Here is a 12,699-nt window from a genome sequence, read left to right as displayed (position 1 = left end):
TGTTATTATTATTAATTTATTTTATTTAATTCAGAAACAAATGTGAATAAGACAGTTTCAAAGCTGATTAGTAGGACAGTTTCGATAATCAATGCGTTGTACATTGTTATCTTCTTAGTGGTTATCCATAGTACAAGAAGCAGGCAGGATATCATGTCCAAAAACTATTAGTACACCTCTTTTTCTTTTTTGGAACTCAGGAATTGAACTCAGGCCCTTGTGCTTGCCACGGAAGCACTTATTCCACTGAGCTATCTCCCCAGCCCCAGTACACCTCTTTCTTATTGAATTAAGTGAAAGTAGCTGTGTATCTATCCTATTTTGTATATATAAATACAAAATGATCTTTCCTTTGTATCTCTTTTTTTTTCTTTTAGTCCTGTCAGAGGTGGATATTCTATTGGCATCTAAATACTATAGGTATTTGAATTCAACTAAACAATCCAACACTGTCTAGCAGTCTATAATATTAGTGGGTTATCCTCAGAAGTTACTGACTTGAGCCTTTTACAGCTGGTCGTATTTAATATGGCTTTACTTTATATACCTTGTTTTTATACTTTTCCGCTGGATGATTAAGACCAAGATAAAGCAAGATCTATATACCAAGAAATGTAGCTTTGTATCTGATAAGGTCAGTCAAGTCCCCTCAGGATTTATCCTGTAACCCTGTACCACACTTGTAGATCCTTTGTCAGTGTCAGCCATGAGGATGAGTCATGGCCATTGCTTGACCAATTTGCTCTCTGTGAAAGCCTGAGAGAATATTTTTTCTCTCCATGTGACTCTCCCCAGGCATACATCATCGATCACATTCCTCTGTGGCTCCATAATCTCCTTGATCAGAAAATTTGGGGCACAGCTGAGTTACATGATGTTACAGTCCAGGTTCTCCTATGTTCCGAGTCTTCCCTGACCTTGAAAGCCTAGGGCCAAAATGTTGGCTGAGCCCTTCCTTTTTTCCAGTTTTGATCTGCTAACTTAGGTTGTTAAACCTCCAGAAGAGAAGCTTATTATTAACCTGCAATATATGCTGTTCGGTCTGTCCTGTTACAATTCTGTATATGGTTAAATTTCTAAGTTTCTTTGTAAAAATATGTAAATGCTTATTTCTACTTTTTTTAAATTATTTTTCCTTCATATTCTGTAAGGACTTAAAGTTCAACATAATATTTGATGGAAAATACCTGTTCCATGATATGCCAAAGATGTTTGTTATTTAGACAGAGAGGGTAAACCGAACTCTTGGTCCTTCTGAGGAAGAGAATGGTGCAGTCCATGGGGATCGGGGCCCAAAGGGTTTGGGGAGAGCGGTGCTGGCACTCCTGGGTCCCCAGTGCCTCTGTGCCAGGAGACACAGTTCAGAGGGCTGTGCTGCTCAGATGCTGCTGCAAGGAGGACACGGGCATACGGCAGCACCGTGCGCACCTTGGGGGAGCCAAGGGGGGCAGTGCTCAGCCTAGGGACCCCCACGTGCCCTTGGCTTCTCCTCAGACCCCGGCTCCCTCTGGTCCTCTCAGGTGCCAGAGCTACATCCTTCCACAAATCAGGTGTGACCTCTGTGACTCCTCTCCTTCCAGGTGGCAGACCCGGTGGTCACATTCTGTGAGACAGTGGTGGAAACATCTTCCCTCAAATGCTTTGCTGAAACACCCAATAAGAAGTAAGCAGGATGGGAAGGAAGATAGCTCAGTGGAATAAGTGCTTGCCTGGCAAGTGCAAGGTCCTGAGTTCGGTCCCTGGTACTGCAAAAAAAAAAAAAAAGCTGGAAGCCAGGCCAGGGGATACAGGAGGCTCAGCATCACAAGTCCCTCCCCAGCCTAGGTAGCACCTCTGCAAGACCCTTCTCAAAATTAAAGTATGGGCCTGTGTGGCGCAGTGCAGAAGGCCTGGGTTCAGCCCCCCCAGTGCTGCAGACAGGAGTGTCCCTAGGGTACCAGCCTGAAGACCCCAGCTCACCCCAGGCTGAGGAGACAGACTGCATTTGGTGGGGCTGGGACCCCTGCCTTAACTCCATTGTTTGTCCCTCTCCTTGGGGCATGTACTGTGGATCTGTATCTGGGGAGCCCCAGAGAGCAGAACCAGTGGTTGAACTCAGGCGCTTGCCTGGCGCCAGGCAAGTGCTTATTCTATTGAGCCATCTCCCCAGCCCCCTAGAGAGTTTTGTGGTGCTGGTTCTATCATGTGATTGTCCCACAGTACTACTGCACACCATAATGTTTCTGTGGTTTGGGCCTCATGTGCTGACCACATACTCTCTGCCACTGAGCTACACCCTAAGCTCGGCCTTTCTAAAAGCAGCAGCCTGGCTAGGCAAGGTGGCTCATACCTGTGATACAAGCACTCAGCAGGCTGAGGCAGGAGGATTGCCCCAAATTTGAGGCCAGCCTGGGTTACGTAGCTAAGCTCAGGGCCAACCAGGGTGAGACCTTGCCTGAAAAAAAAAAAAAAAGGCTGAAATGAAGATGGATACACCCTCGCCATGGCCCCTCTCCCATGCCCCTCACTGCATCCCCAGAGACTAAGTCCTGAGGCTCCTCTCATAGTCTTGTCCTTTGTTCTAGGAACAAGATCACCATGATCGCCGAGCCTCTGGAGAAGGGACTGGCCGAGGACATCGAGAATGAGGTGGTGCAGATCACGTGGAACAGGTAAGCCTGTGCCCTACCCCAGGGGTTCTGTGAAGCACACAGCCCAGGCAGATGACCCGCTTTCCCTTTTCCTTTCTCTTCCCTCCCCGGCTAGGAAGAAGCTGGGCGAGTTCTTCCAGACCAAATACGATTGGGATCTGTTGGCCGCCCGCTCCATCTGGGCCTTTGGTCCTGATGCCACTGGACCCAACATCCTAGTGGATGACACCCTGCCCTCGGAGGTGGACAAGGCCCTCCTTGGCTCTGTGAAGGACAGCATTGTGCAGGGCTTCCAATGGGGGACCAGAGAGGGGCCCCTCTGTGATGAGCGTAAGTGCCCCCCTGCCAAGGTTCACTGGATACACGGGGCCACCCAGAGCCCCCAGCTCCCCCTCCCTAGTCTTGGGGCTGATACTGAGTTCGTCCTAGAAGCAGTCATTTCCACCCGAGCACTCGTCTTGATCCTGAGAAGGGTCAGTTTTAGGTGTGTCTCAGGGATTTGCCCACGGGAGCCTGGCGTGCTGGCATGCACTGAAACCTTGGCACTCTGGGAGGCTGAGGCAGGAGGATCACAGATTCAAGCCTAGCCTGGTGATGTAGTAGGGTCTCATCAAAAATGTAGAAAAGGCCAAGGACATTGGCCAGTGAGTCACCACTAGAGCAAATAAATGACCCATAAGGACTTTGTGGGACCAGATGCGCAGTTCTTAGAAGACTTTCTAGCTTCCTGAAGGGGCACATAGTTCAGTTTGCTCTGCTGCCACAGGCCTTAGTGCCAGGCCAGGTCTGCCCCATGCAGGGTTCTAGGGCTGAAGGGCCCTCTGCCCTCCTGCCCTGGCCCTTGGCAGCTGTCCTGTCTTCTCCCAGTGATTCGCAATGTGAAGTTTAAGATCCTGGATGCTGTGGTGGCCCAGGAGCCCCTGCACCGGGGTGGAGGCCAGATCATCCCCACAGCACGGAGGGTGGTCTACTCTGCCTTCCTCATGGTAAGGGGACTGAGGGGCTCGGCTGGGGGTGGAGCTCTTAGACCTGGGCACCTTGGGGTCTATCTGAGCCTGCCCTCACCCCTCAGGCCACACCCCGTCTGATGGAGCCCTACTACTTCGTGGAGGTACAGGCACCCGCAGATTGTGTGTCCGCTGTGTATACCGTCCTGGCCCGACGCAGGTGAGTGGCCTGGGAGGTGGGGTCCAGGGGTCCTGACCGCACCACAGCCTGAGGGCACAGCCTGAGCCAGGAGCTGGTGGGGTTGTTGACAGGGTGGCGTCCTCTGCACAGAGGTGGCTAGTGGTCACTGGGTTCCCTTGCTGGTGACTTGGGGCTGTAATGCGTTTGAGAACAGCAGAACCCAGATGTGCCTGGGCTTCCTGCATCTGTGCCAGGAGCCCAGCCCTCAGAGGGAGGACTGGGAACCAGGCCCTGCCCTTCATACAGTCCTATCCTCAGGCCTTCTGGGTTTTTATTTTGAGGTAGGATCTTGCTAAGTTAACCAGGCTGGGCTCAAACTGAGGACCCTCCTGCTTCAACCTCCCAGAGCATTGGGATCACAGGTGTGCACCACCACATTGGCCTGGGACCCACCTGTCTTTCTCTCTCAGGGGGCACGTGACTCAGGATGCACCCATTCCAGGCTCCCCTCTCTACACCATCAAAGCTTTCATCCCGGCCATCGACTCCTTTGGCTTTGAGACTGACCTCCGCACACACACACAGGGCCAAGCCTTCTCCTTGTCGGTCTTCCACCATTGGCAGGTGAGAGCTCATGGCTGGCACCAACCTCTGGGCTGGGGGATCCCCGCTGAACTGTCCCTCTGGACATCCTGGGAAAGTGTGAGGCCCTGTGTCAGGTAAGGCCCTGTGCCTTCTAGATCGTGCCCGGCGACCCCTTGGACAAGAGCATCGTCATCCGGCCCTTGGAGCCGCAGCCAGCCCCACACCTGGCCCGCGAGTTCATGATCAAGACCCGGCGCAGGAAGGTGCGTGTTCCCAGCTCCGGGCCTTTGCCTTAGATCAAACTCAGGACTTTGCACTTGGCAGGCAGGTGCTGCACCTGTGCTACAGCCCTGCCCACTGGGCCTCTTCCTGTGCCATAAACACCAGGGTTAGTACACTGGGTGGAAAGGTGTAGTCCCCATTCTCCTGCGGCTGGGACCTGGCTGGGGGTTGTGGGTCCCTGCCCTGCACCGCGCTGGAGCGCCTGCTGTCCTCCCTGCAGGGCCTGAGTGAGGACGTGAGCATCAGCAAGTTCTTTGATGACCCCATGCTGCTGGAGCTGGCCAAGCAGGACGTGGTACTCAACTACCCGATGTGAGCCTCGGGCCAGCAGGGGGATCCGCGTCTGGGGAGCCCCAGAGAGCTTGGTGGTGCTGGTTCTCTCACATGATTGTCCTGCAGTCCTGCTGCACACTGTAGTGTTTCTGTGGTGTGGGCCTCATGTGTTGACCACGTGCTGTGGGACCCACTTGTGGTGCCATGCACTGGTGTGGTTGCCCCAGGAACAGCACAGCCGGAAGCACTGTCTCTGGAACTTGCACAGACTTGCTTTCTCACCCATTCCACTGTACTGCAGCCCCTTGTTGTGAATGAAGAGAACACTGGCCTTTGGCCTCCTGGCTTTCATCTTGCAGCGTCCGGCCTCAGCTGCGTTCTGGGTGGACGTGCACTCCCAGCTGCTGCCTCTTCCGGCCCCATCCCCAGGGAGCACTGGGTTGGCGGGTCTCTGTCCTCCCTGAGCTTCCCAGCCCCTCTGTCCCCCAGTGCACACACCCACGCATGACACCTAGCTTTTGGGCACTGCTTTATTGGGCACCTGCGCGACCCCTGCTGCCCTCGGCATCCCGCGCTGTCCGCTTGCTGTAGTCTCTGTACAGCGAGTACATGGTGCCTGCACAGGAAGGAGGAGAAGGAGTGCCGCTGGCACCAGTCCCTGTTACCATCCTCTGCTGACCCAGGGTCCCTGACTTCGGGCGCCTGGGCTCCCCCCAACTCCTTCCACCCCAGGACCCACAGCGCCTCCAAGCAACCCGCCACATGTGCACCTGTACCAGCATGCGCTGAGTACCTTGTCAAACCCTTCAGGCAGAGGGGGGCTGTTGTCATGCACCTGGGGAAACAGGCAGTGAGCAGGATTCACTGCTCACTGGTATTACCTGTCTACTTTTTTTTAAAGACAAGAAGGGCTTCAACTAACTTGAAGTCCTCCTTCCTGAGGCTACTGCTCTCAGTTCCAGAGAGGAGGGTGTCAGTGCCTGTTCTGCTGAGTAACTTCCTCACCTCCTAGGCGATCACCCAGTGGGGGTGTGAAACCGGGTTCCCTGAGCCATCTCAGGACCATTGGCCCTGGATCTTCCCAAGCCCCCAGCCAGAGCTTACCTAGCAGGATGGCACCCACAGCGCATGCCTGTGCAGCCACACGCGTATGAATCAGGTGTACAGACAGCTTGGTGGATCCGCGAGCCCTCAGCCGGTGGATCCTGTATGTGGCCACTGCCAGACAGGCTGCCAGGCCTGTAGACAGAGTGACCTGGGCCTCAGTCCCCACACCACAGTCTTACAGAGAGCTGGGGTCACTGGCTTGAGTGTCCCCTGTGGGCTGTCACAGCTCTGGTTCCTCACAGATCCCCCTCCATGTGCAGAGGGTTCATCATTCCTGTACTCCCAGCCCTGCAGCTGGCCCTGCCTCCCCTCCTGAGGCTGGCTGGCGTGGTGCCTTGTGCTTGGTTACTGTCTCTTCCCTGCACAGCTGTGTGTCTGTTGTGAGCTTGGGCCTATGCAGCGGGCAGAGCACCCCAATCTGTGACCCCGCCCCAGCCCAACCTCCCCACTCACCTGCAGGCACCAGTGGCGACTCCCTGCTCTTTCTTAGCAGCTTCTCAGGCACATTCTCCCTGCCCTCAGGGGGCATCCACTGGCCTTTGTCAGCAGACATCCTGGGCACTGATGTGAGTGGCTGGGTCCCTTCCCAGCTCTAGCCCTATCCTGAAAGGCACAGTCAAAGCTGTACCACCTGCTGGGGCTCTCAGCACTTACGTACTACTCTGGAGATGTTCCACCCACACTTGGGCCACACTTCCTGTCTAATATCTGCCTCTCCCCTACTATGCCTCCCACGTCCCTAGGGTACAGCCCTGAAGCTAAGACAAAGAACTGGAAAAGTCCAGAGGGCAGTGCTTGAGTCCAGTGGCCCCACCATGTAGGTGTGTGCCAGTTGGCTCCTGAGTGGCCATGGAGCTGTAGTTCATGGTCCCAGCACTGCTCACCACAGCCCGTGTGGACGTCAGTGAGGCATGGGTCCTGTGCCTTTGCCCCAAAGGGACAGGCGTAGCTAGAGTTCCCAACCTGGGGCTTCCACCCCAGGACTGCAACCTGCCATGTCAGCCCCAGCCACACACTGGGCAGAGCAGGGCCCTGCCAACCAGGTGCCCTGATGCTGCCAGCTTCCTGTCCCTGCCCTGTCCTAGGGGAATAAACATGGCCCTGGGTTCCCAGCAGGTCCCCAGCCCGCAGCATTTACCCAGGAGCTGAAATGCAGGAGGTCTGGCTGGCTGAGCTGGTCACAGGCTGATGTTGAGCTGCTGCTGTGGGGTCAGGAAGCAGCAACAAGCTTTATTGGATCCTCTGAGGTCAGAGGTGCGGGCGGGCGGATGGGAGAGAACAGGGAGTTCTTAAAGCTTTTGTCTGCTGAGCTGCCCCAGAATTCAGCCTGCAGCCTGGTGAAGGGGAGCTGTTTCTGCTGCCGGCCGGCCGCCTGGTCATCATTGACTGCTAGGACAGCTCCATGTGGGGAGCCCAGTTGGAGATGAGCCGGGGGACAGGTCAGAGCCCTTGGGCCCCAGCTCCCATGCTGAAAGGGCCCTTTGCTTGCTTTTACTTTCGGTCTTGATTTTGTGGTGCTGGGAATTGAGTCCAGGGCCTTGTCTGTGCCTGGCCAGTGCACTGGCAGAGGGTTTCATCCCAGCCCTTCATTCTTCCTGTTTTATATGATAGGGTCTTGCTAAATTAGTGAGCTGGACCCACACTATGATGCTCCTGCCTCAGCCTGCTGTGTAGCTGAGCTTACAGGTGTCCCCTTCTGCCAGTTTCAGTTCTCTTTCTTTCCTCATGGACTACATCACCAGCCCTTTGTTTTTTATTTTGAGGAAAGATCTCAATGAGTGGGGGCTGGGAAGATGGATCCGTGGAATAAGCACTTCCCTGGCAAGTGCAAGGGCCTGAGTTCAATCCCCGGTTCCGAAAAGAAAAAAAAAAAACTCACTGAGTGGCTTAAATGCTGGGATTGCGGTGAGTTCCTAAGTGCTCCAGCTGGGAGGCAGGCTGTGTGGGCCATCTTGAGCCTGTGAAGAGCATGTGTGGACCAGGAAGAACCATTCTGTTGACCCTTCAGTGCTGTGTCCAGCCCACTCTGGTTTCAGGGTGACAGTGATAGGCATTGGTGCTTACTAGGAGTCTGGGTCAGGGTTTCAGGCCACATGACTTCTAGGACACAGTGACCAGCATCCAGGTCTGGCTGTCCCACCGCTTGCCTGCCTGACTGCCATGCCAGGCTGCAGGGACCCAGGAAGACCCTATAGACAGAAAAGCTCAGGGCCAGGAGCCTGGACCGCAGGGGGAAAAAGCACATGCTGAGTGCACACCAGGGGCCTCTCCAAGTGACTTGGCCTTCACAGCCTGGGTGAGCAGCCAGGAGTCAGTTGTTGCCCTGTCCAGATGACCACGTGCCCACATCTCCGTGTCTGGCTGACACAGCAGTGGCAGTTGCTTGGTTTACTGGGTGCCTTCTCTCGGCCAGGCAGTGAGCTGACTGCTGTACACCCTTGTCTGTCTGTCTGCAGCAACAGCTGCCCCAGTAGTTCCAAGGGGTTCAAGGCCTGCGCTGGTCTGCAGCGGAGCTTGGGCTCCATTTGGGTCTTGCTGCAGTCATGGTAAATGACAGAGAAAAAGGACAGAGTTCAGTCCTCACCTTGTGGGGGGTAATGCGTGGTGTGTGTTGGGAGGGCTTGAGATGGGAAAACTCCCATGAGAACACAGTAACCAAAACTTCAAGGAGCAAAAAAAAAAGACAGGAACTCCAGTACGTCCTTAGGGCCGGGGAGATGGCTCAGTAGGATAAGCGCTTGACTGGCAAACACAAGGATCTGAGTTCAATCCCTGGTTCCGCCAAAAAAAAAAAAAAAACAAAAAAAAAAAAAAAAAAAGACAGGAAAACTTCAAGGAGCATATTTCTGGACAGCCTTGTTCTAGTAAACAGATAAAATTATGATATCATTTTTGTGAATGTGCCAAGTCTTCAATAATTGCTTCCATGTAAACATTTCTGCATTAGTAATTTGCTTAGTAAACCCTTCATTCCAAAGCAGGTTGCGTTAATAGAAATTCTGATTTAGAGGAGTTAAGATGAGGCATGCAGACGGATTGAGTGTTCTGGCCAGAGATGACAGGTTTTGGCGCTCCTGAGCTCAGGCCTGGGGTGCCTGCCGGCATCTGGGGACTGAGGAAGCAAGGTGAAGCATTCAAGGCCAGCCTGGGCCACATATCGAGGCTCTCTTTACAAACAACTTACTGGGACACCAGATCTCCCAGAGTCTGCCCTTTCTGTCAGATATTAGCATTTACCTACATGTAGGGTTATGGTTTGGATTAAAGAGGGAAATAGAATTGGCTCAAAAGGTCATGATCTTGGTATTCGCTGGTCTCCAAGCCCTGCACACCTCCGCCATCGGTGGGAAGGCAGTGTGGGGGAGGAGAGGGGCCTCCAGCCTGGGAGGACACAGCTGCTATATATAGCCTGGGCTGCAGGCCAATGGGCAGGCGGAGGCTCCTGCCTGCGCTCCAGTGAGTGAGGGGTGACAGAGTGAAGTGGACAGGACGCAGAGGGTGCCCTGGAGAGGGCAAGGGGCAGGGCCAGGGTGGGGGGTGTTGGAGACCCACGGGAGAAAACCCCGAGCCTGAAGAGTAGTTCCCTCAGCCACGGGCGGGGGGAGGGACGTTGCCAAAGATGTGGATTGCTGGAGGCCTTGTCTGGGAGGTGACGTGCTCTCCTTTTAAAAGTAGGAGGAGTTGGGCAAGGGGAGAGCCTGTAATCTCACCACTCTAGAAAGCTGAGGCAGGAAGAAAGCAAGTTTGAACCCAGCTTTGGCAATTGAAGGAGACCCTATGTCAAACTAACATTAAAAAGGGCTCTAGGGGCTGGTGAGATGGCTCAGTGGTCTAAAGCACCTACTTAGAACAAGCTAAGCTAAGTAAAGCAAAGCAAAGAGCAGGGACCGCGGTTCAATCCCCCAGCACCACATGCCAGCCAGCCCCGCCCCCTGATGGGCTGAGCTGGCCACACACACACAAAATAAATAAATAAATGAACAAATGAATAAAAAATTTAAAAAAAAAAAGGGCTCTAGTGGCCCGGGAGATGGCTTAGTGGAATAAGCACTTCCCTGACAAGTGCAAGGGTCTGAGTTCAATCCCTGCTTCCACCAAAAAAAAAAAAAAGGGGTGATAGTGTTTGGGGCTGGTGAGATGGCTCAGTGGTCTAGAGCGCCTACTTAGAACAAGCTTAGCATATCACAGAGACCGCGGTTCAATCCCCCAGCACCACAGGTCAGCCAGCCCCGCCCCCTGGTGGGCTGGGCTGGCCATACACACACACACACACACACACACACAAATTAAAAAAAATAATAATAAAGCTTCATATAAAAAGGGCTCTAGATAGGTGGGCAGTAGAGTGCCCCAGTTCAATCCTCAATGTCACATGGATACACAGTCCTGTCATTTAAGGTGAGGTCGGGGGCCGGGGAGATGGTCCAGTGGAATAAGCGCTTCCCTGGCAAGCGCAAGGGCCTGAGTTCAGTCCCTGGTTCCGCCAAAAATAAATCAAGGTGAGGACAGCAGATGACAAGTGTGTGCTTTGGATTGAAAGGTCTTGCTAAGGTCTTTGGGATGTTTTACAATTCCCAGGTTACCCAGTGTCATATAGAACAACTCCAGAAAAAACTATGTCCCAAGGGCCTTCAAGACAGGCTGATCCAACAGAGAGCGCTTTATTTCCAATATGCTTGACCGTGGCCAAAAGGCCACGAAGCGATTTTATTCCCGTTGCACAGGCCAGATCCCACAGCCAGCGATGGCTAGGGCTGCCCTTGCAATGGCCGTGATGGTCACTTTCACCCACTTGGCAATGCAAAATCAATATACAGCAACTTGTAAGCACCCTGTCTTTGAACCACCTCAAACATGAGTAAACAATTGCAGCGCTTGCACCAGGCGTCTCAGACGTCCAGGCAGAGCTGACCTGCCCCAGGGCTTCTGCGTGTCCGCACAGACCTCCTCACACCTCTCCTGGCCTCATCCCCGAGTTCATGTGTGTGGGAAGGCCAGAGCAGGTGCCTGACCCTGCTGCCCTTGGCTCCTGAATGGCACCTGTCCCTAGACCTCCTGGAGAAGTTGAACAAGATGGAAAATCCAGCCCCGCAGCCTCCTAGCAGCTCCTCCCAGACACTTACTTGCTTTATGTATATATGTAGCAACAGAAAGATCTGCTTCAGTGATACCTTTGTAGGTAATGTCAGGGAGAAATGGCGCCCTGTGCCTGTGCACAGGTTAATGGGTTCTGAAGGTCCTGGAAGCAGGAGGCTGGAATGTGCTCTCCCGCCCATCCCTGCCTGGTTCCCGGGGAAGCTCTCTTGGGCCTCCCAGACAGAGGACGCTGCCCTCAGCTCCGCAGCCAAGTGAGGACCCAGGAAGGGTGTAATGGAAACAGTGACACACTACAGCCCTGCAGCTGACCTGGTTGCTCCCAAACCACAGAGCCCCAGGGCGATTCTGGAGTTCTCAGAGTGAATTTGAGCCTTTCCTGGCTGGCCACTTGTGACTAAAAAGCCATGTGGTTCTCATAGCCCTAGTCCCTGCCACCTTGCAACCAGGACTAGAGACCAGATCTGTCCCATCCCTTCCCCCCCCCGGGGGCCCTGGGGGGCCCTGTGGTTCCTGTGCTCTGTATCTGAGACCTCTTGGGTGCCTGGCTCAGCTCCAGAGTGGCATCCAGTGCCACTGCCTTCAGGGAGCCCAAATCACTGTGATGCCCACTTGGCTCTGAATCCTGGGGATGCCTGGTCCCCTGTGCCCCCATTCTGGGTCCCTGGCCCATTTCTCACCCAAATGGGACTAAAAGGGTGTTCCCAGCTAGCAAGGAGGAGAGTCCTGGCTGGGAGACAGGAGCCCCAGTCACGTGCAGATTTTTAAGTTCTTCGGGGGTAAAGTACCCTAGTTTTCTTGAGTCTCAGTTCTACCTTTAAAAACTTTTTGTGTGGTTCTAGGGATTAACACAGGATCCTGCACAGTAGGCAAGGTCTTTATTCCTGGTGCGTGCCTTTCTTTCTTTCTTTCTTTCTTTCTTTCTTTCTTTCTTTCTTTCTTTCTTTCTTTCTTTCTTTCTTTCTTCTGAGCAGAATATATTTATTGAGAGAAAGAAAGTTCCTGTCCAAGAGAGGGACAGGAGGGGGGCCGGAGCAGGCAGTTCCCCCTTGGTGCTTTCTAAAAGGTTTCTGAGTCACTGTCTTGCTAAGTTGTTCAGGCTGTCCTGGAACTTTCCCCAACAGCTGGAATCAGGTGTGTGCCACCCTGCCTGGCTCACTTTACTGTCTGTTGTCTTCCCTGTTCTTCTTTTTTGTGGCCTGGAATCTGAACCCAGAGCCTGAACATACCAAGGGTTGTGGACTTCTCCTGATCTTTAAAATCTGGTCTGTCAGAGCAGACAGTGCTTCAGGTTTGCTGGCAGGCCAACAGATGTAGATTAAAACCTCATTGTTCAGCCTGCGGGAGGCCTGGTGGTGGTAAGTGGAAAGGCCTTCCTGAGGAGCAGGGTGTGGCGCTGCAACCTGCAACCTCAGTGCTCCAGGTAGCGAGACAGAAGATTGAAAGATGAAACCCAGGGGCCGCGGGCCGCGAATGGAGCGCAGTGGCAAAATGCCTGCCTGACAAGTGCAAGGTCCTGAGTTCGATTTCTAGTACCAAAGGGGAAAAAAAGAGTTGAAGTCCAATCTGGGTAAATTAGTAAGAATCTGCTTCAAAATTA

The 12,699-nt window shown here is 53.6% G+C and overlaps 2 protein-coding genes across 4 annotated transcripts in view; one reads left to right on the top strand and one right to left on the bottom strand.

Annotated features, from left to right (window-relative positions):
• Positions 1-5,234, top strand: part of Eftud2 (elongation factor Tu GTP binding domain containing 2) — a 38,041-nt gene extending 32,807 nt beyond the window's left edge. For both annotated transcript variants that reach the window (XM_023718147.1, XM_023718148.1), the window contains exons 20-27: positions 1,581-1,663; positions 2,565-2,651; positions 2,746-2,960; positions 3,498-3,616; positions 3,703-3,797; positions 4,229-4,382; positions 4,499-4,606; positions 4,846-5,234. In XM_023718147.1, the coding sequence (XP_023573915.1) occupies positions 1,581-1,663; positions 2,565-2,651; positions 2,746-2,960; positions 3,498-3,616; positions 3,703-3,797; positions 4,229-4,382; positions 4,499-4,606; positions 4,846-4,941 (957 nt within the window). In that variant the 3' untranslated portion in view covers positions 4,942-5,234. The remainder of the gene's footprint in view (positions 1-1,580; positions 1,664-2,564; positions 2,652-2,745; positions 2,961-3,497; positions 3,617-3,702; positions 3,798-4,228; positions 4,383-4,498; positions 4,607-4,845) is intronic.
• A 108-nt stretch (positions 5,235-5,342) lies between these two features.
• Positions 5,343-7,264, bottom strand: Higd1b (HIG1 hypoxia inducible domain family member 1B). 2 transcript variants are annotated; one of them, XM_004633940.2, is made up of 3 exons: positions 6,459-6,917; positions 6,003-6,137; positions 5,343-5,514 (listed from the first exon to the last, which is right to left on the bottom strand). In XM_004633940.2, the coding sequence occupies exons 1-3, from the start codon at positions 6,556-6,558 to the stop codon at positions 5,429-5,431; spliced, it is 321 nt and encodes a 106-aa protein (XP_004633997.1). In that variant the 5' UTR covers positions 6,559-6,917; the 3' UTR covers positions 5,343-5,428. The 2 variants fall into 2 exon arrangements, 1 of the variants encoding a protein (XP_004633997.1); XR_002821585.1 differs by adding an exon at positions 7,144-7,264 and having other exon boundaries at positions 5,425-5,514; positions 5,692-6,608.
• Positions 7,265-12,699: the final 5,435 nt, after the last annotated feature.

The sequence above is a fragment of the Octodon degus genome, unplaced genomic scaffold (assembly GCF_000260255.1).
Source record: "Octodon degus isolate 3935 unplaced genomic scaffold, OctDeg1.0 scaffold00056, whole genome shotgun sequence".
NCBI classification, from domain to species: domain Eukaryota; kingdom Metazoa; phylum Chordata; class Mammalia; order Rodentia; family Octodontidae; genus Octodon; species Octodon degus.
Note: the sequence above shows the minus strand (reverse complement) of the source record. Positions and strands in the feature narration are given on the sequence as shown.